At 39.4% G+C, this 23,375-nt stretch overlaps 2 protein-coding genes across 3 annotated transcripts in view; one reads left to right on the top strand and one right to left on the bottom strand.

Moving 5' to 3' along the window:
• Positions 1 to 10,052: 10,052 nt before the first annotated feature.
• LOC115759239 (lipase 1) lies at positions 10,053 to 11,577 on the top strand. Its single transcript, XM_030700137.1, has 3 exons — positions 10,053 to 10,187; positions 10,246 to 10,917; positions 10,980 to 11,577. The coding sequence occupies exons 1-3, from the start codon at positions 10,053 to 10,055 to the stop codon at positions 11,502 to 11,504; spliced, it is 1,332 nt and encodes a 443-aa protein (XP_030555997.1). The 3' UTR covers positions 11,505 to 11,577.
• Positions 11,578 to 14,071: 2,494 nt separating this feature from the next.
• LOC115759277 (E3 ubiquitin-protein ligase TRIM9) overlaps positions 14,072 to 23,375 on the bottom strand; it is a 108,056-nt gene continuing 98,752 nt past the window's right edge. The window contains exons 4-9 of one of the 2 annotated variants that reach the window (XM_030700178.1): positions 23,272 to 23,373; positions 23,042 to 23,201; positions 19,822 to 19,961; positions 19,605 to 19,743; positions 16,983 to 17,216; positions 14,072 to 15,436 (exon numbers count right to left, since the gene is read on the bottom strand). In XM_030700178.1, the coding sequence (XP_030556038.1) occupies positions 15,147 to 15,436; positions 16,983 to 17,216; positions 19,605 to 19,743; positions 19,822 to 19,961; positions 23,042 to 23,201; positions 23,272 to 23,373 (1,065 nt within the window). In that variant the 3' untranslated portion in view covers positions 14,072 to 15,146. The remainder of the gene's footprint in view (positions 15,437 to 16,982; positions 17,217 to 19,604; positions 19,744 to 19,821; positions 19,962 to 23,041; positions 23,202 to 23,271; positions 23,374 to 23,375) is intronic. The other variant, XM_030700179.1, reaches the window with a different exon arrangement.

Genomic DNA, 23,375 nt, shown 5'->3' with positions numbered 1-23,375 from the left:
TTCGGTTGTTTGTTTTATAAAGAATACGTATGCTTTATTCTTTAATGTTAATGTTGATAAAATATTCCTATTGAGCATTCCAGATGATGGGTTAACAAAAAGCTGACTCATTTCTTGTTTCGAAAAGACAATTCCGAAAGAGTAAAATCGTGAAGATAAGTGGTATTGGCGGACTTTTAAAAGATTTGCAAGCCAAGCCTCTCCTAAATCTCTACAGATTTCTCTTAATTACAATTTACCTTATGAAAAAGTCAACTATGATCTGCATATAACTGCTTTTCAGGCACTTATCTTGTCAAGGGATTGTTCCAATTAAATGTCCAAGCTAAAATATCTTTTCGAACTTTTGTTCATATGTTAATTTGCCAACAAGCCAAGCAACATGCTTTTTTATATTTTCAAATATCTACACAGAATGATTGTTATCATAGACTTTATTACACACCTGCCGCCATACCGCCTCACACTTCTGAGCAAACTCTATTAGATTTGTTTTCGTCATGCTTGGGGCAAGTTCCTCCCTCACTCAGACGTCCACTTTGATAGTGTGAGAGCTGCATTAAAAAAGCAACGCTTTGAAGCGTTTCTTACAACTCTATCCACACCCAGCGGGACAGTCCCCGATCCGACCAAGCAGAACGGAGCGTCGAAATCAAAAACTTAAACTTGAACTTCTGCCTTAGACATTTATAGTTATCAACACTTACATGTTCACTGCAACCCCCGAACCCTCATCTCTGCTGTTACTGCTGTAATTTAACGGTCCATTGAGTGTGGAAATCAAATTGTCCAGCTCCCAGTTCGAGCTACAGTTCGGAGCGGGCGCACCCAAAACTGGGTCGCCTTTGGTATTGTTTTAAGTTTTCCAATTAAAACAAATGCAACAAATGCGATAAAACAAAGGAATTTGGTCAACAATTTTGTTGTGTTATTTGTGGAATTCTGGCATTTTTTAACACGCTAAATTTATGCGTGGAACTTTTCGTAGGAGTCGTAAATTTCGGCATTGCGACTCGACTTTCGATTGGACCCGGTGCCGAGGCTTTTGTTTTTCCCGGTTATTTATTCAGTTGCCTTTTGCAACACTATCTTTCACTTGCTGTTGCTGTTGCAGTTGCAGTTGCAGTTGTAGTTGTTGTAGCTGGTTACTGCCGTCATGGCCACTTGTTTCCGCACACCATTCCTTACCGAGCTAGCCGGGGTAGCAGCATTTTCTCTCTTTTTACTGTCGCGACTCCAAACACGAGAAGTCCATTTCGAAATTTATGTACACACAAATTGAAAGCGCGCTGCGAATGGAAGAAAACTGCAAAAGAAACAAAAAAGAAAAAAACACAAAAAAAAGAGAAAGAAAAGCGAGAAGAATATATAAAAAACGACTCGACACTCGCTGCAAACTTGGCTGCATTGCTCGAATTGCAGTCTCGATGCTAGAAAAAAAATATATATATAAAAAGAAAAAAAAACAAAAAACACAAAAATATAAAAGAAAATCAACTAACGAAAATACACTTGACTCCCCGCTTTGTATAGCTGTCCCATGGAAGTGCTGCCCCAACAAACGCCTTGTCAAAGCCAGGCAGCCTTCTGATGCCACCAAGTGTTGACATTGAGGAGCTAGGCGGGGCCAGCGCAGGGGCTAAGTGCTGCAATCGAAGTCAAACGCGATCCAAGTTCCGGGAATGAGTGGAGAGTGGAAAACTGACAGCGATCTATGAGATATGATAGATTGGTTCTGAAAAGAATTTATTCGTATCTTGAAGTTGAAGATTAAAGCTTAAAAAAGACTCAGAAAAGCGCACCAGACCAAATCTTCCAAATCTTCAATATTATCAATTTAACTGCTCTTATAAAAATAATGAAGAGCCTGTATGTTCTAAAACAATTTAAGAATATTGTTTTTTTTAAAGTGTAAAGTATTTAAAAGATTATAAAGACACTTCAAAATGTTTAACTTAGAAACCATTTGTAATAATTAAAATACATCTATTTAAGCATCTGTAAAATATGGAATAAGATATAGGTAAAACTGACCCAACACAATTTAATAAAATACTTTATATACATAATTATATAAATAATTTCTTTCGCAAATATATTTTTATATAAATTATTTTCAAAACAAACACAATTTGGCATAGGGAATGTGCAAAGTTTATTGCACTTTGAACTCTCAGCGCCAGCATGCAACTCATTTATAAGGATTAAAAGGTTTCGCTGAGGCAACCTCAACGTCAACATTGGCATTGGCATTGCCATTGGCACTTGGCATAAATTAAATGAAAGAGTCTCTGTTGAAAATGGGTTGCCCGGCCGAGCCAAGGGTACATTGCACCCAGTCAATGACACAATGGAAACAGTCAGCCAGGTATTCACTAACTATTCGCAGGATTCACCTAGATCAGCCCGAGGAGCTGTTGCCAATGCTCATTGGCATTGTTTCAGTTGGCAGCTCGCAGTTGGCAGTTTGAATGAGCTTTGCTCCCCCTGACAAAGCTGTATCTGCTTCCTGAGTTGACTCTGGGCAACTCCTTCACTGCAGATCCAGTTGCAGCTTTAAAGCTGATGCCTCCTTAAAGTCAATTATGCCCAAGTTGTGTGTCTTCTTTGTCTGGCCGGGTGTGTATGCTAATTTGATTACAATGTACCGAACGGGCTGGTTACTGGTAAGCGGTTCCAGTTCCAGTTGCCTGTTCTAAGTCCCCTCCATGAATTATGATGGACGTTGTCATGAAAGCGCGAACAGAGGCGGGCAGAGTGCGGGCGCTGTGGTCGGGCTGGTTGTGCGTGTTGGCCATGTTTATCTCTGGTCAACGTATACTTAGCACATGGTATCAATGGGCACTGCATGTGGCGGGCGGCAGGGGCTGGTCGGCGGGCTTATTGCTGGTTTGGCGTTTTTGCATGCCACGCCCACAGCTGTAACACACGATACGATAAATGGCTGGAAAATGGGAAATGAAGTGCTTAGTGCTGGGCATAGTGCCAGGACTTCGGTCGCGCCACTTCATTATAAACATTTCTCAATTGATTATCGTTAGTGTGTGCCAAAGTGTGTGTAAGTGTGCGTTTGTGTGCATGTGTGTGCGTGTGTGATAATGCTATAATTATGCCTTGCTTTTCTTGGCGTGCAGGAGCTATCGGTGCTGCGCGGCGTTGGGCGTTGCGGCTTTGCCGGGGCGCTTATATTTGCACGCATGTCCTTTATGTTCTCATGTGTGTGTGCGTGTGTGTTTGTCAGTAAGTATCTGTGTGTGTGTGTGCCTGTCATGGGGTTTTACACCATGTTTATGGCTTCATGTTGTGTGGGGCTAGAGTAAGTGGCAGCCACTTTTGCATGCTCCTCTCACATTTAAGCAAGTAATCCACATAAACTGCTCTTGAAATATTTCATTATCGTAATGAAAAGGACTTAAATACATTTATTTTTTGCCAGCTGGAAGCCCATTTCATGCATGTGTGTGTGAGTTTGAGTTCCCTTATTGATAATAAAAGTAGATTCGGGTTCGCCATTTGGTCATGCGATGCGAACATGTGAAAGCTTTGTGCGCGTCAAGCACAAACACTTATGAGCAGGATTAATATGGTGCTCCTAAGTGGGGGGCACTGAAATTCATAATGGATCTCTGTGAGGTAACAGGCAAATTAAAACTTACGCTTGGGACAAAGGGATTAAGTTGGGGTTAATGAGAGACACAATAAAACTAGGGATTGCTTAAGGACAAAAGGAGGTGAGCAACAGAGTAGTAAGCTGCAGAAAGGAAAGTCTAATTTGAAGCATTCGCAGGAATAGACAAGCTGTCAATATTTGAAACCCTAAAAAACCATTTAATAATTGCAAATTTATGCGGTTTTCTTGGGTAAGTAAGAAAGCTAAGTCGCAAAGTGCTTGAGCTGTGTTTTAAAAACCTCGAATCTTACTCTAAAAACTGGTTACAATATAGTATTGTAATATAACAAGTAGGGATATTATAAGATATTTAAAGATTAAATAAATATTTAATAAATATTAGATGAATAAGTAAATATTTATTAATATATATTAAAAACCTAAAGCACAGGCTTACAGTGAAATCTGTCACAATATAATTGTTGACTACACACGTAAATAATTGGGTACCACCTAATGCTTACCTTGGCAGTAATTAATCATCACATCTATTTTAATGTGACCATGGCATAACAAATCACAAAGCCATACAACAACTTTATAATTAGCAAAAATTTAAAGCTAATTAATTGCAATTTAATAAAATTATTTTTTTTTTTTTTTGCTGTTTGTTCATTAGCTGCTTGAACAAAGTTCTCAACAATCTGCGACTTAATTTAATTCATTTATTGGCCGCGCAAATTATATCAAATTAAATATCGATGCATCTTTCACAAATGCCCCAAATGCGGAAACTTAATACTAAACAACAAAGTTCAGTTAAGTCAAAGCCAAAGTTTAAATAAAAATATAAATGTCGGTTATAAAATCTGCTTCAAACCAAGCACAGCGAGCGTGAATATAATATTATACAATTTTTAGAGTACTCCCTAAAACGGAATAATAAAAGCAATCCAACAACTCAATGCAACTGGACATCTAACAATAAGAATTAATCAGATACACATTTGTTTCTTATTTTTAATTTAATTTAATTCATAAAAAAAATATAATATTGAAACAAATCTCAAATTTGTTCATATATCATTTGGTTTTTGTTTTTCCTTACCGCAATTGTGTCGCCTAGTGTCGGATTGAGTTTGCCACCGCGCGCAGTTGGTTGTCTTCTCATGTTCCATAAATTAATCAATTCCCGCTGCCGTTGTCCGTAATCCTTTATCACTCGTTTATTTTATTGATGGGCAGCAATCAGCAGCCGCAAGGATGCGCCGCCCAGGATCAAGAACTCGTCGCTGCAGCGCACACAAAAGGCATCCGCCTGTCATTAAAATCACAGATAATGGCTGACCAGCTACGCATTGCTTCACATCGATATGTTCTCTTACCCCGTCGGCGCTTTCTGGCCCCGCGGCCTGGCGACAATAAGCAAATAATGGCGTATTTAATGAAAGCACATAATAATTTTCGCGTTTTGTATACCCTTGCATGGGACACTATACACTTAACATGCAATGTGTAACGCTGACTGGGAGCTATCGTTGAGGCCATACCCTCTTAATCAGTCTCTATATCTATAGACTATAAGCCTATATTTTCAGTATCGCACTACCATAACATATAGCTAAGATAGCAATTAACGATCTATGGATGAGTGAATATAAGGAATAAAATTAAATATTTCATCTTTGGGTGTTCATGTGGATAATTATTTAAGGATATTTGAACTTCGGCAAAACAAAGATAATTTTTCTGCATTTTTTTTAATTTTGTGTCTTTTATCGATATTATTAACAGGCAGTCAGCACATCACGCAGTGAAGCACAGCGCGTAGCTGCGGAGCATTTAAAAATACCAGAAATTGATGGCCAGTAATTTTATTTTTAATTTAAAAACACAATTTTTTCATTTTCTGCTCATTTGTTGTTAGTTGAATCAACTTTGGTGCTGTGCGTGAGATTGAATTAAATATGAAATTAATTAACTTAAATATTATTGTTATTGTAGTATTATTTTAAATTGCTGTTTGTTTTGCTGCAAACGACCGAACTGGACATTGGCCATACGCCAGTCGCCATTGGCAATTGGGATATGGAAAATGAAAAGCAATTCTCAAAGCTACGCAAGTGTGCAACCCCTGACCCTGAACTTGTGCCCCCCACACACGAAATGTGCCACGCGCAGACAAAGCGAGCCAAAAGTAATTACAACAAAATGCAAAAGGCTACTGGGCGTGGCAGTAGAAAGTGGTAATGCGGCAAAGTGGCATAGATGGGTAATGGAAGCTGGTTCCATTGAATGGGCCCGAAGCGCATTGTAATTGGCATTGGGCGCGTCCGTAAGCATAATAACACGACTCCAACTCCTTGTAGTTGTGTGTCTGGCATGGAGTCAAGTCCTTGCCTTGGCTGTCGTCTCTCCATCTGAATCAAATGCAATATGACTCCCCCAACTTGGTGTCCAGGCCAAACAGTCTGCTGGACAGACAAGAGGAGCACAGTAGAAACTTGAAAAGGTTAAAGTCAAATGCCGCGCCGGGCAGACAAAACGGCTTCATCTGGGCCGGACAAGAAAAGGGAGCCTCCAAACTTCGGCCAAGTCGTAAACTTCGACTACGCCTAGCAGTTTAAGCAGCGCTAACTTTTGGATCCCATCCAAGGCCTCAACTTCCACTTGGACTATTCAGTTTGGCGTTACGCATAAAAATAGCAAAGAAAACGGAACTCTGTTTTCCACTTGCTAATAATAAATGTGACAATATAAGGACGAACATAAAATGCTTTTATATAGTACGTCTTTTCTATCAACCTTCCACAATAAGCTAAAGATATTTAATTGGCAATTAAATTGAAATCAGGCTCTAGACTAAGTCTAATACAATGAGAAGTATATATTAATTAGTATATATATATATATATAAGTAAATATTAATATAAGGGTAATCAGCTTAATTAAGTGAATAAATTGTTCATTTATACAAGATAATAAAAAAAGAATAGAAAAATTTTAACAAGATTTAATTCAATTTTTTTGAATTGACTTACCAACAACAATTAGTAAAAAGTGTGATATCAAACACTGTTTAAAGTACCGTAATTAAATTTGATCAATTTGCTTCGAACTATAATAAAATGTAACACAATCTATTAAGCTTTAGAAAAAAGATTAAAGAGGTCAGTTAATATAATTAGAATTAATAATTATAATTATTTTGTATATAATAAGTTTATTAATTGAATAAACGACGGAAATTGAAATGAAATTAATTTGAAAGCATCTTTCTTTCCGAAATATATTTGCAAATAATTATACCCAATTTAAGAGCATCACAGAGACTTGTACCTATAATGAGCTAGACAAAGGCAAAGTTGCCAAAGCTATAAACCAGGCCAGCGCCTCTATAAATTGCCCAGGCTGTGTTTCCTTCAGCGTTTTTTTCTTGCTTTTGTGGGCTGTCTGTGATTCCGCATGAAATTTTATGCGCGCGTGATTAAAAGTCACGTGCGTGGCTAATGGTGGGACAGTGGAGCAAGGAAGTGGGCAGCTGCTGCAACTAATGGCCAAGTGGCAGCCTAAATGCTGCGACTAAACAATGCTGATCATAATCTGGCAGCTACAGATGCTCACAGCCACAGTCGAAGGCTCTTTAACGAGCTGAACTCTGCACCAAATCGAGGAAACTGGGTCTCTGGGAGGCTGCGGCGAGACATTTAAAGAGCAACAGCTGCTCCCATTGAACAATGGCAAAAGGGCTGGCCAATTGATTGGTCTCCCGCTTCAATAGCCGCCCACTTTTGTGCTTAAGAGTTCAGCTGGCTTTTGGCCAGCTTGCTGCAACACTGTGTGGCAACATTGTGTGGCAATTCGTGTAGTCAGGCGCTGATTGTCGTCTGATTGGCACTCGCTCTTAAAATAGAGACTAGCTAATTGTCGCGGCACGCGCCACGCTTCAAAGTGTTCAACGGTTTGACGTTGATTGCCTTCCAGGGCATAGGGAATTACCTAATTTTCCTCGACTTGCAATCTGTATACCTGTCCCCAAAGTAGGTCAAAAGTGCAACGAATAAATTGCACAAAAGCTGTGGAAAGTTTAATTCTTAAATTGCAATGAAGAAATTCGCAATCGGACTTCAAAATCTAGTTACGATATTAAAGTATCTTTTGTATAAAAATACACTGCAAATGTATCTGCTAAATATGGTATGCATTTATAAATGAAACACTCATTAAAAATAAAAATGATTGGAATCTTTTTAATTGGAAGCTTTTACCACCTAGCTAACTAGCTAACTTTCATTTATATTAAGAAAGTACATATATTATATTAACATATGAAGAAGCTCTTGGAAAATTCGAAACAATTCCTCAGAGTTCGTTTTTATACAATCGGATGTTGTATAAAATGTTAAAGCTTAGCAAATTCTCAACTGATTTCCAGCCACATATATATGTGCAGACTAGCTGGTTGCAGCCCAAAACTGACACGCCCACAGCCTTGGGGAAAGGGGCAAGAGCTTGTCAAGCGTGTCGTCGGCTGACTGCCAGTGACTGCCAGTGAATGCCACTGCCGACATGTGGTGACAACGGCGAATTAAGTTATTTGTCAAATGTCGAACTGTTGGGCAGCCGACTCAGCTACAGTTTTAGGCCGGTGCACGCCTACGGTCCTAGCAGGGATTCAGTTCCAGAATCGCAGCCAGAATTCGAATGGGCCGGCGCTTTGTCAGACTGTGTGACAGCAGTTGGTGCAAATAAAGGGATCCAAATATTTTATGCAAAAGCTGAAATCAATTTTTGCCAATCAATTGTAAAAAACGATGACATAGGCAATGACAAGAGCTCCCTTATGCGCCCGCACCCAGCCAAACGAAAGCGTTTCAAATATTGGCTCAATGGACAGCAGCCAAAAACAACTAAGAATGTGCCTAAGCGAGAGACTGCTACACCACGATAATACCCTGTACACAACTCCGATGGAGATTGATTTGCATTCTAGTTGGTAAATTTAATCAAAATTAATCACTTGCCACAAAAAAACAAAATAGTTTTCTTCAGAATTAAAGGACTTAAAAAAATACCCATTTTGCGTGAAGATAAAATGTAGCCCGCATCTTGTGTGTGAAAATAGGCACGACTTGCATTATTTTCAGTACAACGGGCAATTGTTAATAAACTTATTAATATGTAAATGTAAATTATTTAATTTTTCACAACGTTTTGAACCAAACCGCAGTTCATGGATCTGTTAAAACACCTTAACAAACTTAATGCAGGCAGTATGCTTCTAAATTTATCTCAGCCATGGACAATTTTATAAGGACTTGCACCCCTACATATATTTACTACAGTGGCAGTCAGGAAACAGCTTTAAGACTCATAATATGAACATTTAAATATATAAAGGGTATTCAAAGATGGACTATTCAAAGTTCGACGAGGCTGGCAAGATGCTTTGAAGGCTATGCACAGGCCGCAACTGAATTAAAAATTTAATTTTTCAATCAAACCGGCAAACAGTTTGAAAAGCCGCTGTGAAATTTGATTAGCCGAATCTCAGCTTGAATTTCCATTTCCACTATCATTTCTATTCCCATTTGCATTTCAATAGGCAGTCGGGTTGCAGCCGTTCTGATTGACTGACTGATTGGCAGATTGACCGCGGCTATAAATCGACCCGTCATCAGCATCTGATTTGATCGATTTGCTCATTAAAAGCCCACAAGCGTCCACATTTCGAACTTTGCACCTCTCGTGCTAAAATGTCTTCTCTAAGCCTTTGAGGGTACTATGATTTTGGCATGAATTTTGTGACGAATTCATCGAAAAATTTCGAACAAAAAATTAAGTCTATTTAGTCACGTTTTGGCACCACACAGAATATACTTATAGAAACGCACCCTAACAAATAATTTGATATAAAATATCGTGAATAGTCAGTCTATCTATATACAAATTCAGTCTGGTTAAATAAATCTGTTGGGTATTTTTAAATAAATCGAAATAAAGATGCTAAATAAAAATGTTCATAATAATTTGACGTACCATACATTTTTTCTTATCTGCTTCTATTTTTTTTTAATTTGAAAATTGATTGAATAATAAATAATTTTTAGATCAGATTATTCGATTAAATATTCTTCCTTATACGGCACAGTAACAATTAAATCATTCAATGTATTTTATGCAGAGATCAGCTCACCGATAGAAACTTATTCACTATATCACTTACCCGAAAAGAGTATATATTGACCGACATTCGTATCTTCTACCTTTCTGACATTGTTCAGCTTGATTTTGTCGGAAATATGGACATAGCGATTGCCTGTCCGATAAGCTGGGTAAGCCGCACAGCTGAGTGCTGGCGCATCTAATTACAGCTTTTTGCGGGTGATACCCAGTGAATTTATTCGTGAAAATCAGTTCAGTCTCATTGATCTTAAAGGCCATGCCGCACGCGAGCTGCCGCTGGAGCTATTTGCTGGGCCTGCTCTGGCTAAGTCAGCTGTGGGCAGCAGGTGGAGCTGGCTATTTGGAGGACAACTATCCGGCCACCGTGATCGAGGATGCGCATCTGACCACGGTGCGTAGAGCTCGGACAGTGTTCGGAATGAAACTATTCCAAAATCAACAATTTACAGCTCCAGCTGCTGGCCAAGTACAAGTATCCGGGGGAGGCGCATTCAGTGACCACCGAAGACAAATATATTCTGCAGATGCATCGTATTGCCAGGCCTGGAGCCAAGCCTGTGCTGCTGGTGCATGGACTGCAGGACAGCTCAGCAACATGGATTATGATGGGACCGCACAGCGGTCTTGGGTACTTCCTCTACGAGGAGGGCTACGATGTCTGGATGGGCAATGTGCGCGGCAATCGCTACTCGCGAGGCCATGTCAAGTTAAATTACAACACGGACAAATCTTATTGGACCTTCTCGTGGCACGAGATTGGCATGTACGATCTGCCCGCCATGATCGATAAGGTGCTGGCCAAGACTGGCTACCAGAAGCTGAGCTACTTTGGACACTCCCAGGGCACCACGACCTTCTTTGTGATGACCTCTAGTCGGCCCGAGTACAATGCCAAGGTACATATCATGCAAGCTCTGGCGCCAGTGGCTTTTATGACACATGTTAAGGGACCACTGTTGGGATTGGGCCGCAACCTGTTGAAAGTCTTGGGAGAACGGGCTGAGGTTACACCCCACTCGAAACTGGTGCTGGATAACTGCATGCTGTCAGCAGCCACAGTGCAAACCTGCATGTACTACGTGTGGAAAATAATTGGCAAGAATACTGCGGAGCTGAACAAGGTGGGTAACGGAAATGGAACCTCGAATCTCCAAAGTATTTGCTAATCTTCTGCCCTCCTCAGACCATGTTACCTGTGATGTTTGGTCATGTGCCCGCCGGTGCCAATTCCAAACAATTTCTTCACTATCTGCAGCTGCAATTGTCAGATCGATTTTGCACCTACGACTATAATGCGAAGGAGAACCAGCGCACCTACGGTCGTGCCACGCCTGTGGACTATGCTTTGGAACGGATTACAGCACCGATTGCTTTGTACTATACCCAGAATGATTACCTGTCGGCTGTCGAGGACGTTAAGCGACTGATCAAGCGCCTGCCCAATGTCGTGGAGGATCACATGTATCCCAACAAGAAATGGAATCACATGGACATGGTCTGGGGCATCAGCGCCAGGCGCCTAGCACATCCCCGCATGCTGGAAGTGATGCGGCTCTGGGAAGCGGGCGGTCCACAAAATGGCACGCAGTCCACCACGGAATATAACGAAGGGAACTCCACCACGGCAGAAACAGTGCAGGAGGTGGAAGATGCGATGGAGGATACGGAAGATGAGATGGAGGATGCTACGGAACACGAGACACGATAAATTGGTTTTGGGTGTTGGGCTCTGTACGTTATTGGGAACATAAATATATTTAGTTGGCAAATTGTACACACTTTCAACTTGTTCTATTAATACTCTACTTATTACTTGGCACTTGGAGCTATTTGTTTCAAATTTAAAAGGTCTACACGGATATATAGATATGCACTCGCCCAGATCTGAATTGCCCTGATATATGACATTATTTATTTATATGTTTATTTATAGCCAGATATTTCCTCTTTCTCAGGTTATATTTCTACAGTTAAGGGTCCGACCCCATTACGCATGCTTTGCTGCTGCCGCTCTCTGACAGTTGCTTGTTAGTTTTACAACTGGAATTTTCATAGTTACCAGCACCTACTTGACTCTAATGTACGCCACTATTTCCAGCCACTTCTGATACCCCTCAGGTCTTCATCCTTGGCTTTTCCACGCAAGCATTTGTGGATTCGCAATACAACTTTCACCGTCTTCAGGATTTTTGCCCATTAGCTTAAAACTTCACGCAGGTGAAAGTTCATTGTGCCAATTGCTGAATGTGTCGACGGTTTATTGTTCTAATTCCGGTTGTTATCGTTGTTGTAGTTGTAGTTGTTGATGTTGTTGTTGTTGGTGGTGTGTGCCGACAATAGTCGGCTCAAGCGAGAAATGTGTCGCCAACAATGCGCAATTTTTGCCGTTGTTTTGGCATTTCATTTGAGCTGAGCACGCCCGCTGCCGCGCCCACTGGTTGAGACACATTTATAAATTACACACTTAACTCTAGCCCGCGAATAGGAACGACAACTGCAACAACAACAACAACAACTGCGAAATACAAAACGCTTCGAAAGTTGCATGTGTCAAATGCAAAGGCCGACATTTTGTTTGCCTGCAAGTGTGTGTGTGCGTGTGTGTTTCTGTTGTTCTTGTGTGTGCGTGTTGTATTGTGCATACAAAAACTTTCGCTCTAAGCGAAATTTTAATGAGCGCAGCTCTAAAAACCGCGAGACAACTTTTATTATTTTGGCTTTGCATTGTTTGCTATTTTAGTTGTTGTGCGCTATCTATGCATGTGTGTGAGCGTGTGTATGTGCAAGTGTGTATGTGTGTTGTTGGTCTGGGGGAAACGCATCAAAGTGCAATTTTATATCCGGGTTGGCAGCCATATCAACTTGCAGCAGGCGCTGAACTGCCATCGCGCAACTGCCCCAGAGCAACTCTGGGGTGTCGGCCACATCCGCTTCCGTCGCGTCGTCGTCAGCCATGTTGCGTCCGAGACGCGGGCCACAGCTAAGGGCCAGGCAGCTGGTGCGGGGCAGCTGCTTTTTACCATTGCTCGTTCGCTTCATAAATCATAAAACTTTCGCCGCACGTCGCCCGCAAGGATGCCTACATAGCAGCCCGCAGCTGCCCCTTGCGCCATGACACTAAGAAACTTGCAACATCGCAAGCTGCCAACTGACGCTAAGTGTTGAGTAAATGTTTTCGCGCCTCGCTGCGTTCACAAATTCCCCAAACATTCTCAGTTGCGCTGTTATTGTTGTTGTTGTTGCGCTTGTTGCGGATGTGGCACGTGTTTGTAGGAGTTGCTACTTTAGTTCCACATAAAATATCCATATTAATAACAGTACGAAATCCATCTCAAAATACAAACAAGCGCTTTAGTTTATCTTTGACCGAGTTATTTACAAACTAGCAGCTCAATTTAACAGATTGACCCTATGGGATGTAAAGGAAAATTTATGTATATGGCTGTGCGAAAATTCTTGACTATATAAATTTTAAATATGGATATGCATTTGTAAATCTTTGAAATTGGTTACTTTTAACTAACAGCTCACTTTCGAGCTTCAAATTAATCTCTACAGATTCATTTCTAACTAGCATCTAAATTTTGTTTTGAGATTTCACGTTATTTATCTAGCTCCGTATTTAACTTCTCTAGTAATAAGATTCAAACCCTAGAAAAGGCTTTTAAAAACAGAGCATAACAAAATTAAAGAGCGGTTCAATTTGGAATTATATCTTACCGAAGGCAATTCATTGTGCATGTACTCTCAATCTTATTTTTTTTATTTATTTTGGTAATTACTTACTCCACCGAAATTAGCAAATTTTAAATGCTCCTCGCAAAATTGATGAGGCATCAATACACAAACTGACTGAATCAAAAACATAGTTAAATAAATTTGCATATGCAATTTTAATATTTATTATTTGTTTTCCATATGGCTTTTTAAATAAACTCATTTACTTGTCTGCGTGCCTGTGGTTGATAATGCCATTAAAGTGTTCCGTATTTTTTCCGTTTGTTTGTTTTATAATGTTTTGTATTATTTTTATTATTGTGTAAGTTGTTGTTATCATTACAACTATAAATATTAAACATGCATAGTGATTTTAATTTTACGTTATTTGTTGCTGCTTTTTAGTTTTGTTTGTGGACTTAAATATAAAAGTATAAATAATGCCGTACATAGCTTTTAAGTTTAAATATTACACATGTAAAACTAGCAAATATTAATGTATATGTAGATTGTGGATTCTCACAAAAAAAAAAAACATTTATAGCCCATGTTTGTTAATTAATTACATTAAATGAAAAATACATATATATATAAAATACAGTATGCTGATATTTACACGAAACTTAATAGTTAGTACATTAATTAATAGTTATAAATAAATGCAAATTTTATTTTGTTTTTAGGCAAACAAAATTGGCTTTGAAATGTGGGTTTTTCTTTATTATATTCCTTTTTGTTTTTTTTTTTTTTTTGTGATTGGGTTCCAGCAAATGTTACGTGTATTTTTAAGTATTTTGAAAAATTGCACACTTAACATTGAGAACTTTGTGTGAAAGGTTTAAAATATTTGTATTTGTTTGCTTTGATTTTTAGGCAGTATTCAAATAGCTTGTAAAACTTGCATTCAGTCTTAACACTAAATACTTATGGGCGTGGAAATCTCATTCGTTTCGACAGACCCCTGAAAATTTGTGGTATTTTATTTTGATTTTAATTTTTGTTTGTTTTGTTGCATTTTTTGTTTTTTGATATTTTATCATAATTTTTGGCTTGCAATTTAACACGCAAAAACTTGGAAAAAACTCACACATAGATACACACATATGCGATTTCTGAGCTACCCTAAAGGCTAATGGATTTTAACTGCGTTTATTTGGGTTTATATGGTTTTTAAATTGAAGCATTTAAATTTAATTTATTTTTTCTCTCATGTTCGTTTTGGTGTATTTTGCATGGTGCTTGATTTTTGGCTTTGTGTGTTGCAAAAAAAATGTATAACTTGTATTTTTGTTATTTTCATCTTATTTTACATGTAATTTCGTTTTCAATTATTTTTAATAATTATTTGATTCAAGCAACGCCGTTTAATTAGTAAAATTTTTTTTTTTTTTGTTGCAGCGTTTTAGAAACATTGCCTAGAGTTTTGAATAGATACGAGTAGTTTGTAGATATGTCGCTAAATTTTGCCCGAGACTACAGTTATAAGCATAAGTATGTAAGTAAGTGTTATATGTTTTAATAGATTATGCTATTGGCTATGGGTAGTATATATAAGTATATATGTATATAGACACCGATAACTGCTAAATGCCAAGCTATATTTACACAATTCGCTACTCCCCCAACAAACACTTCAAAAATAATCCATTTTTGGCGCATCCAATGCCGTGTGCATGGTTAAGGTGACGCCACGATTGATGCTCACCGCCGGATAGAAAACACCATAAAGATCCCGAAAGGCCACCGAACCCTGTGGCATCTCGTTCACCAGAAAACTGAGCGTGTGCCGCTCCAGATCCAGGAGGACGCCAATTGTGCTGCCCGTGGTGATGCCGCCCTCGACGCGGCGCTCATGTATGGAATTGTGCTGGAACCAGGAGCGCTGCCGATCGATGTACATGGCAAAGGATTTCTCATCTTTGCCTGAAATTAATTGTTAAATAATATGGGGTCAATTTATTAAATATGCCAAGTTATGCCCAGAACGAAATCACGTTCGAATCAAGTTTCTGAGTTATATTTGAATTATTTAGTTTTTATACCCTTATCCCACGGAAAATGGTAAGAAAGAATATAATTTCTTTAACAAGCAGTAAGTCCTCGAACAAGCCGAGTTTATTAAAAATCACACTAATCGATAAGTATCAATAATTTTTTGCAGTTGAATTTGTTATGTTAGGCATTTAATCATATTTTTTAACTCTGCTTCCGTCGCTTTTTCTTCTCTGTATTCCTGTTATTTATTCCGAACTTAGAAATGCGAATTTAAATGCACTCTTCAATACCAGAACTTTAAGTTCATTTTCCGTCAACTCTTTCTCGCTATATTTATATTTTATGGCCCCATGCGCAAGTCCCCTGCCAAATCGCATTTTCCATTTCATTGTCAGGTTTTCCCTCACTTTTCTAATATTTTAAATGACAGCTGCAACAACAAAAACAACAGCTCCGACAACAACAACAACAGCTCCGACAACAACAACAACAACTCGTAAAATAACTTGGCAAAACTGCATTGTTAGTGTCAATGTCAGCCGCTTGGGGGCGCCACCTGCGCAAAAGTTGCGCATTTCATTTTCCAGCTTCGGAGCTGAGGCGTTTTGCACATGAAAATTTAATTTAAAAACTTGCGCGTTGCAGTACCCATTGAGAGACAGAGAAGGGGACGCAGGTTTGGGGGACGCTGCACATGCTTAATGGCGCGTGGGAAGCTTTAAATATAAATGGAGAGTTTGCTGGCATTCCCTGGAATAATTTAAACAGAAATGCGAATCCACAAATAAACTTTTGTCACGCGCAAACTTGAAGTGTCGCACTTTTAATTACTTTTGTCTGTCTAACAATCCCATAACCCATAACCCATTCCCGACACGGCACCGGCACCGCCCCCGATCCTTTTAGCAAGCAGACATGCCCTCAACCAAAACGCATTTTCAATCAATTTGCTTTCAGGCGGCTCCGCACGCCTTTTGTTTGTGTTTGTTGGCACCTACCTACGGACGGCTTTAGATCCTTGGCAACTGAAACTTCTTGGCAAAAAGTTTCACGCACACGCAACAAGAAATGGCAAAAGTTTCTTGGTCACGCCCACCAATCGAAATGACGCCTTCCATTTGCCATTATATTGGCCGGGTCGAGCGATGGGAAAGTTTTGCTGCCGCAGCGCTCGCAAGTGTTTCCACCCGCCCCTTCTGGCTCAGAAGCCGCGCCCCAGTCACTTATTAGCTGAAAAGTTTTGTGCATACGATTGGCCTTTTGTCAACGCTAGGTGGCGCTGCAAATCTATTTGTTGTACCGATTTCAGTTGCATTTGAACAGTTTCTTTTGTTTTGGGCGCGCAAAGTTCTTGAAAGCTTTTCAAGTGGTTTCTTTCGCCTCGAGTGGGGAGTCCCATTTTAATTGAATTTCAAATGCCCACAGTAACCCACAGCGAGCTCGTCTGGCCACCGCACCCCGTTTCGGTACTTACCCAACATTTTATTCCTGGCCACATCGATGCGGGCCACACCGAAAGCCGGATCCGTGTCCGCCGTATAGTTGTCAATGGTGAATTCCCAGTAGTGAACGCCGCGCGAGAAGCCCACAGATCCGAGGGCCACTCGATGCTCCCAGCCCTCCACAGAGACAGTGGCATTATTTTTGCTAAAGATTAGTCCAGAGCCGGCACCGCCGCTCAGCACGGGATCAAACGTGAACCAGGCCACTGCAAGAGAGAAGCGACAACCACAATAATATAATGGAAAATAAGCGAATATTGAAGTAGCAGACAAAAAAAAACTCAGTCTCCAAGGTGGGCAGCTGCAATAGAAAATGGACCAGCACTGGTGCAGCGACAGACAGGACATGCACAGTGTTTAAGGCTTGGCAAAAAATGTTGATTACCCTTTAAGTTAGTTTGCCAAATAATTAAAATATCTGTTTTGATGTTAGTTAGTCTTTATGGACCTTTAAAACTTAATAGGTAATGTTAAGTACGTTGATCCCATTATTGTAAAGCTAGGTTAAGATACACAATAAAGAAGGGGGAAAAGTCTTTATAGACAAAAATATATATGCAGATTCAGGTTTATAATAGTTTATAGAAAATGAAAGTGAATTTACATTTTTGTTAGATATTTCTTATAAGAGATGCTAGTGTATAAATCATTGAATTCAATTAAATGTTATATTAACCAATAAAACTTGTAATAAGCTCAACTGAATTTGAATCAAGTTTACCCATGTTCGCGCCACTGTGCAGCCTGAACCGGCAATTTTCTCTATTGTCAAAGCTCAAGTGGCCTCGGCGAGTGGCAAGTGGCCACTAGCTGATGGCTGACGGCAAGGGGCTGGGGCTGGGGACTGGGGGCTGAGGGCTGGTGCTGACCAACAGAGTGGCTTCAGTTGCAGCACTCGGCTCCATTGCAATGGTCGATGCCCGATAGTTTATGCTGTTATGCGCCGCAAAGTATGCCACGAGCAGCGCCAGAGTCCGAGTACTTTATTAAATTTACTTTTATTGTTGTGGCGCATTAAGTGGCCAAAGCCAAGTCGCTTAGGGAATGCCACTAAAGCCAACTAAGGCAGCTGAGCCAACTGGAGTCGCAGTGAGGGGGGAGAATATTGTTGTTTGTGATGTTGACGATGATGACTATGCGGCTTGCAGCGCTGCCTGCCTTTGCCAATGACTAGCTGGCAGGCTGCGCTTTTTATTATCCACCGAAGGCAATTGTGTGGCCAAAAGCAGCCACAAAGCTTCTAGCCACAACAGACTAGAAGTTTATTGTTTGGCTTTGTTTATGCCGGAATATGATTTTGTGTTAATAACAAGCCATTTATCGAAAACAAATAAGTCTAGTCTAGATAGGATTAGTATTAAATTGTGACTGAAGATAGGTTAATGAAATTTACTTTGGCAGAGCTCAATTAGTTTTATGTATTTCAAGTTAGTTAAGCTTCTGCCTAATAAATATATATATTTATTTATATTTCATTTACATTTTACAGACACTTCAGTGTGTAAATTTAACATTTGTATTTAAAACATGTTCTAACCTTTCAAATTTGATGAGCCTACAAATTAAAAATAGTTCCTATAGCTGCAACAATTTTAATTAAAAAATCCATTTACCAATCCTTTTTTTTTCAAGAGGTCAAGAGTCGCATAAATATAATGTAATATATTTAACATATACCATAACGAGATCATATTAATAAAGCAATGACAAATTCTAATCTATACTTGCATCGTATTTGCCCAAGCCTTTCACGTGAATTAGATTATGTTCAAGGTGCTGGCAGTGCTCTGACCCGGCTCAATTACCAGACCCAACCCATTACCAGTTTAGATATGGCTCCGCAAAAAGTGTTACGCGTCATTAACCGTCAACGGTTAACCGTTAATTACTTAGGCGTGAGCGCCCAATGTAAACACTTTATAAAATAACAATTTGCATGACCCGCCCAACGTCTTAGTTTGAGCCCCCCGTTACCCCCTACCATGGGTTGGCTAGCCCCCCTCAAGCAATAATCAATTACAAGTCGCAAATTAACGCTGGGCAACTAATAAAACGACAGGATAGAACAGAAGCCAGGACATGGCCAGGAATGCGCTAGCAATTTTATAAATTAAATAACTTGAAGCGTCAGAGTTTCATTTGCAGTGCGGTTGCGAGGGGACCTGGGCGGGGCAGCGGGTGTGTGTCAGGTGGCGCATGCATCAATCAAGTGAGAATTGGATTGCGAATGGAGCCGCCTCTGGCCGGCAGGCGCAAAAGGGGTCAATGGCTGTTTGACATGCAAAGCACGACAGACGGGCAGCAAAAAACTAGATGGTGCCACGAGTGGGAGAGGGAGAAGGAGAGGGGGAGGGCGAGAATGTGGAAGGGGCGGGCATGTGGAAGGCACGTGACGGGGTTCGGCGCATGACCGAAAAGGATTAAATTATAAAAGAGTTGGCAAAGTAGCTGAAAACAGAAACGGCACCAGGATCCGAGGAACTAGCTGGCGATAGCTCGAAGCTGAGAGTTTAATTGAAAAAGCTAGTACGGATAGTGCGAATAAGTGGGAAGATTGGAGGGAATCGGGTGGGCACTCGGCACTCGGCACTCACCTTCTGCTGTTTGAAGTCCAATCAGCTCGGAGTATTCACCCTCGCCGGCACTGTTGAAGGCCTTCACGCGGGCATTGTACATGGAATTGAAGTGGAGACCGTCAACGGTGCAAATTGTTTCCTTGCCGCAGTAGACTTCCTGCAAATGTCGATTGTTGAATACACATTAAAGTTGCACTTGCATTCAATTCAATTCAAAAATGACTCAAGCACTCACCCGAAACTCGCCGCCGCTGCCGTCGTCCAGCTCCAGGACATAGCCCTCGACAAAGCAATGATTCGGTGGCTGCCACGCAACTGTAACGGAATTGTTCTCCGCTGAACAATCCGATGGTAATATGGTGGGTGTCGAGGGTGCTGTGTGCGTAAGGGGTCACAGAGGGGTCAGTTAGATATAAACTATATTGACAAACAACCAATGTATGCTTTGTGTGTGTAAATGTGTCGGTTAGTACACAAATTATATTTCAAGTTAATGCCACAAGTAAATGTTAGGAAAATAAAATTCCAACGAAAACAAGCAAATAGTTAGTATCTGGCATTAAGTTAGTACGCACTGGAATAAGAATGAATAAACAGGAACGAAGCATAAAGATAAACTTAAGACTAAAGTCTGTATTCCAGAAAACTATTGAACTCTAAACGGCTTTTAACATAAATTAATCAAATTCAGTTTGAACAAAACGGGACAACCACAAATTTATGAAATGATTTATTAACGAAAGCTGTCAAAATTAATGTTTAAATTAGCAAAACCATTTGCAAACATAATTATTTAAAATGAACAACTAAATTTTCATTGTATTCTCTTTCAAGTAAATTTAAAAATAGATGTATTGAGTTAAAAGACATGATTAAAATAAGAACCAGGCACTTAAGCACCCCGCCAAGTACCCATAACAGATATCGGTCCCATTTGAGCACTTAAATTGCCAAAGCTTTATACGTGCATTATTCATGTACACATATACTAATTGTGCCACGCCTCGTCCCAAGAGAAAAAACGATAAAATGAACGCCTGACAATAAAAATTTATGGCACGAATAACACAAATGAGCGTAGAGGCAAACCCCCATGCGGTGGCGCCCCAAAGTATGCCACAAAAATCGTATTAAAATGGCGGCTGAGGCGGACATCAAATTAAGAAGGCGCCAAGCTGTCAAATGTCAAAAAGGCAGGTAAAAAGTTTTGCATTTGAAATTTATTAGAGGGCGCAGAAGGCAATCAGAAAAAAATGAAAAGGATATGGCCAAGGATAAGGATAAGGCAGGCGCTAAGCGCTCGCCCGAAGCGAATCACTCGGACGCAAAAATGTCACAAAATACCAAAAATAAAAAACCAACATAAAAATGAAAGCCAAAGCGTAAAATAATAAAGCTGCAAGAGGCAGCAGCGAGAGGGACAGCATGCAGCAGGCACAAGGCGAAAATAATAAAAATATAAAATAAATGTGCGTAAAAAGAAAATTATGTCACTTGAAGCTCGGTCCGTTGACAGTTTGCGGTGGAACGCAACGGAACTGAAAATATTTTGACAGCATTTCCTTATTTTTTTTTTAAATTTAATTTTATATTTTTGATATTTTTTGTGTTCCCTATTTTCCAGACATTTTCTGGTTGTTGTTGAAATGAAAATGTGAAAATTTTTATGCGTAGGCGCGTACACAGAGAAACAAAAGCAAAAGCTATGAAAAACAAAATGGCCGACAATGAAAATTGCAATGTGTGTGTGGGTGTGTGAGAATGTGTGTGTGTGTGGGTGATAGCTTAGCACCAAAGAAGAAGTTGTTGGATATTTATTTTTATTAAATATTTTTTTGAACGCAAAAAAAAATTTGTGAAAAATTTAATGAATTTCATGTGAAACGAAAAACAGTTAAAAATTTGGGGTTTAAGATTGTTTGTTGTTGTTGTTGTTGGTTGCATTAGTTGCTCACCTGCAGGACATCTTTCATCCTCATCTTTGACTGCTAATGTTTTTTTTTTTTTTTTTGTATTTATATATGTAAAGATATATTTATGAGAGCAAGCGGCACATACAAATGTTGTGTAATGTGTTCAGCAGGCGCGAGATAAAAGAGAAGCACAAAAAGTTAAAACATTTAAAACATATCCATATACATAAATATGTACTATATAAGCTGTATCATATATCACATATTTTATATTTATAGTATTATTATAGCGATTTTATTATATGCTCGTAAATAAGAGACAATCAACAGGAACAAAAGTGTCAAGTTTCAACACTTTCGTTTTAATAGCATTTTGTTATTTTCGGTGTGCGTGTGTGTGTGAGTGTGTGTGTGTGGGTGGCCCTTTCCTTAGAAATTTGTCAGACTAAAGAAACAGAACTGCGATTCGTTTCACTTCACACTTTACACTTTCTCCCCCCCTTCCACAACTATACTTTGTTTTCTATATTTAAAACACAATACGCAAGGAGTGCGGTTGGCATTTCCTCGAGGGAATACCCTTAACTATCCCAACTATTTTTACACGAGTCTCTGGTGCGCACTTCTCAATGGCACTTAATGAGTGCTCTCTATTGTTTTAACACTTTCGAGTATGGCAAGAGAGTGCGAGTGAGAGTATGTGTGCATATTGTGTGTGTGTTTAAAGGTGTGAGTGTGTTGATATTTACATGTGCTTGTGCGCAGCAAACCAACCTTACAATGCGACAATTAGTGACAATATTTATGATACGGTCTGGCTGAGCAATACTATTTGTGGCCTTTAATTTATACTAAATGGGTTTGGAAATATTTTGCTTTTGAAATTCATTGAGCTCTTAAATAAAACTGCGGGCATGAGTTTCTTAAGTACAGTCAGAGCAACCATTTTGCATTAGTTAAGGGACTTGCATATTGTTTAACTTTAAAACGTAAAATGATTACTCAATAACTTTCTGTGAAGATTGTTATTTAAAAGCTCTGAAAGTTTGAATATAACAGTAAGACAATTACAAGCTTTAAAACATATTTTTACCTATATAACATTTCTCAATGAATGTTAGAAATTAGATTTATTTATTTTCTTATATATTTAGTATCTGTGAAAGCCTTACTTTATTTAAAACTTTTTAAGCGTTTATTCATTAACTATAAACACTCAAAAGGGACTGATAAAGTAGTTTGAAAACTTATTATAATTCGAATTAAATAGTTTACGGTCAGACTTCATGTAGTTGCTGATGCTGATTCGTTTGATTTTCGACGTATTTCGGCTCACAAGTGTAAAACTTAAGCTAAGCTTTATTTTCTAGCCAAGATTAAAGGAATCTACCATGAATACTTGTACTCTATAATTAGTAATATACTTTGCACGATTGTCTCTCAATTCTAAACTTATTAGTATAAACTCTTGGATTATTTACTTGCAACATTTTAGGCAAATTTTTAAAAGTAATATGATTTATATCATATTGATTTACGCACCTTTCATTTGTATGAAATTCAAGTTGTCTATGGCCCGTGCGAGGGCAGCATCGTCCAGGGTCAAGTCGACAATGGGCGAGACACGGGGCGCGGCATTGGTGACCTCCTGGTGCCAAGTCATATCCGTGTTGGCCACGCGATTGATTAACATAGAGCCAACCTGCAGGGCAAAGGAAAATATAATATAGGCACATGAAAATATTCTGATTAATTCCAATAGGGCTACACACCTGGAGAAAGGCTGCGCTGTCGGTCTCTTTCAATGCCTCGATGCAAAACTGAATAAGTCCCGTGGTCTGTTGTAATTTGCCCGTGCAATTCGATTGCTGATCCT

The sequence above is a fragment of the Drosophila novamexicana genome, unplaced genomic scaffold (genome assembly GCF_003285875.2).
Source record: "Drosophila novamexicana strain 15010-1031.04,08,12 unplaced genomic scaffold, DnovRS2.1 tig00000193-arrow-pilon, whole genome shotgun sequence".
Classification (NCBI taxonomy): Eukaryota; Metazoa; Arthropoda; class Insecta; order Diptera; family Drosophilidae; genus Drosophila; species Drosophila novamexicana.
The sequence above is the reverse complement of the archived record's forward strand: the minus strand, read 5'-3'. Positions and strand labels throughout refer to the sequence as shown.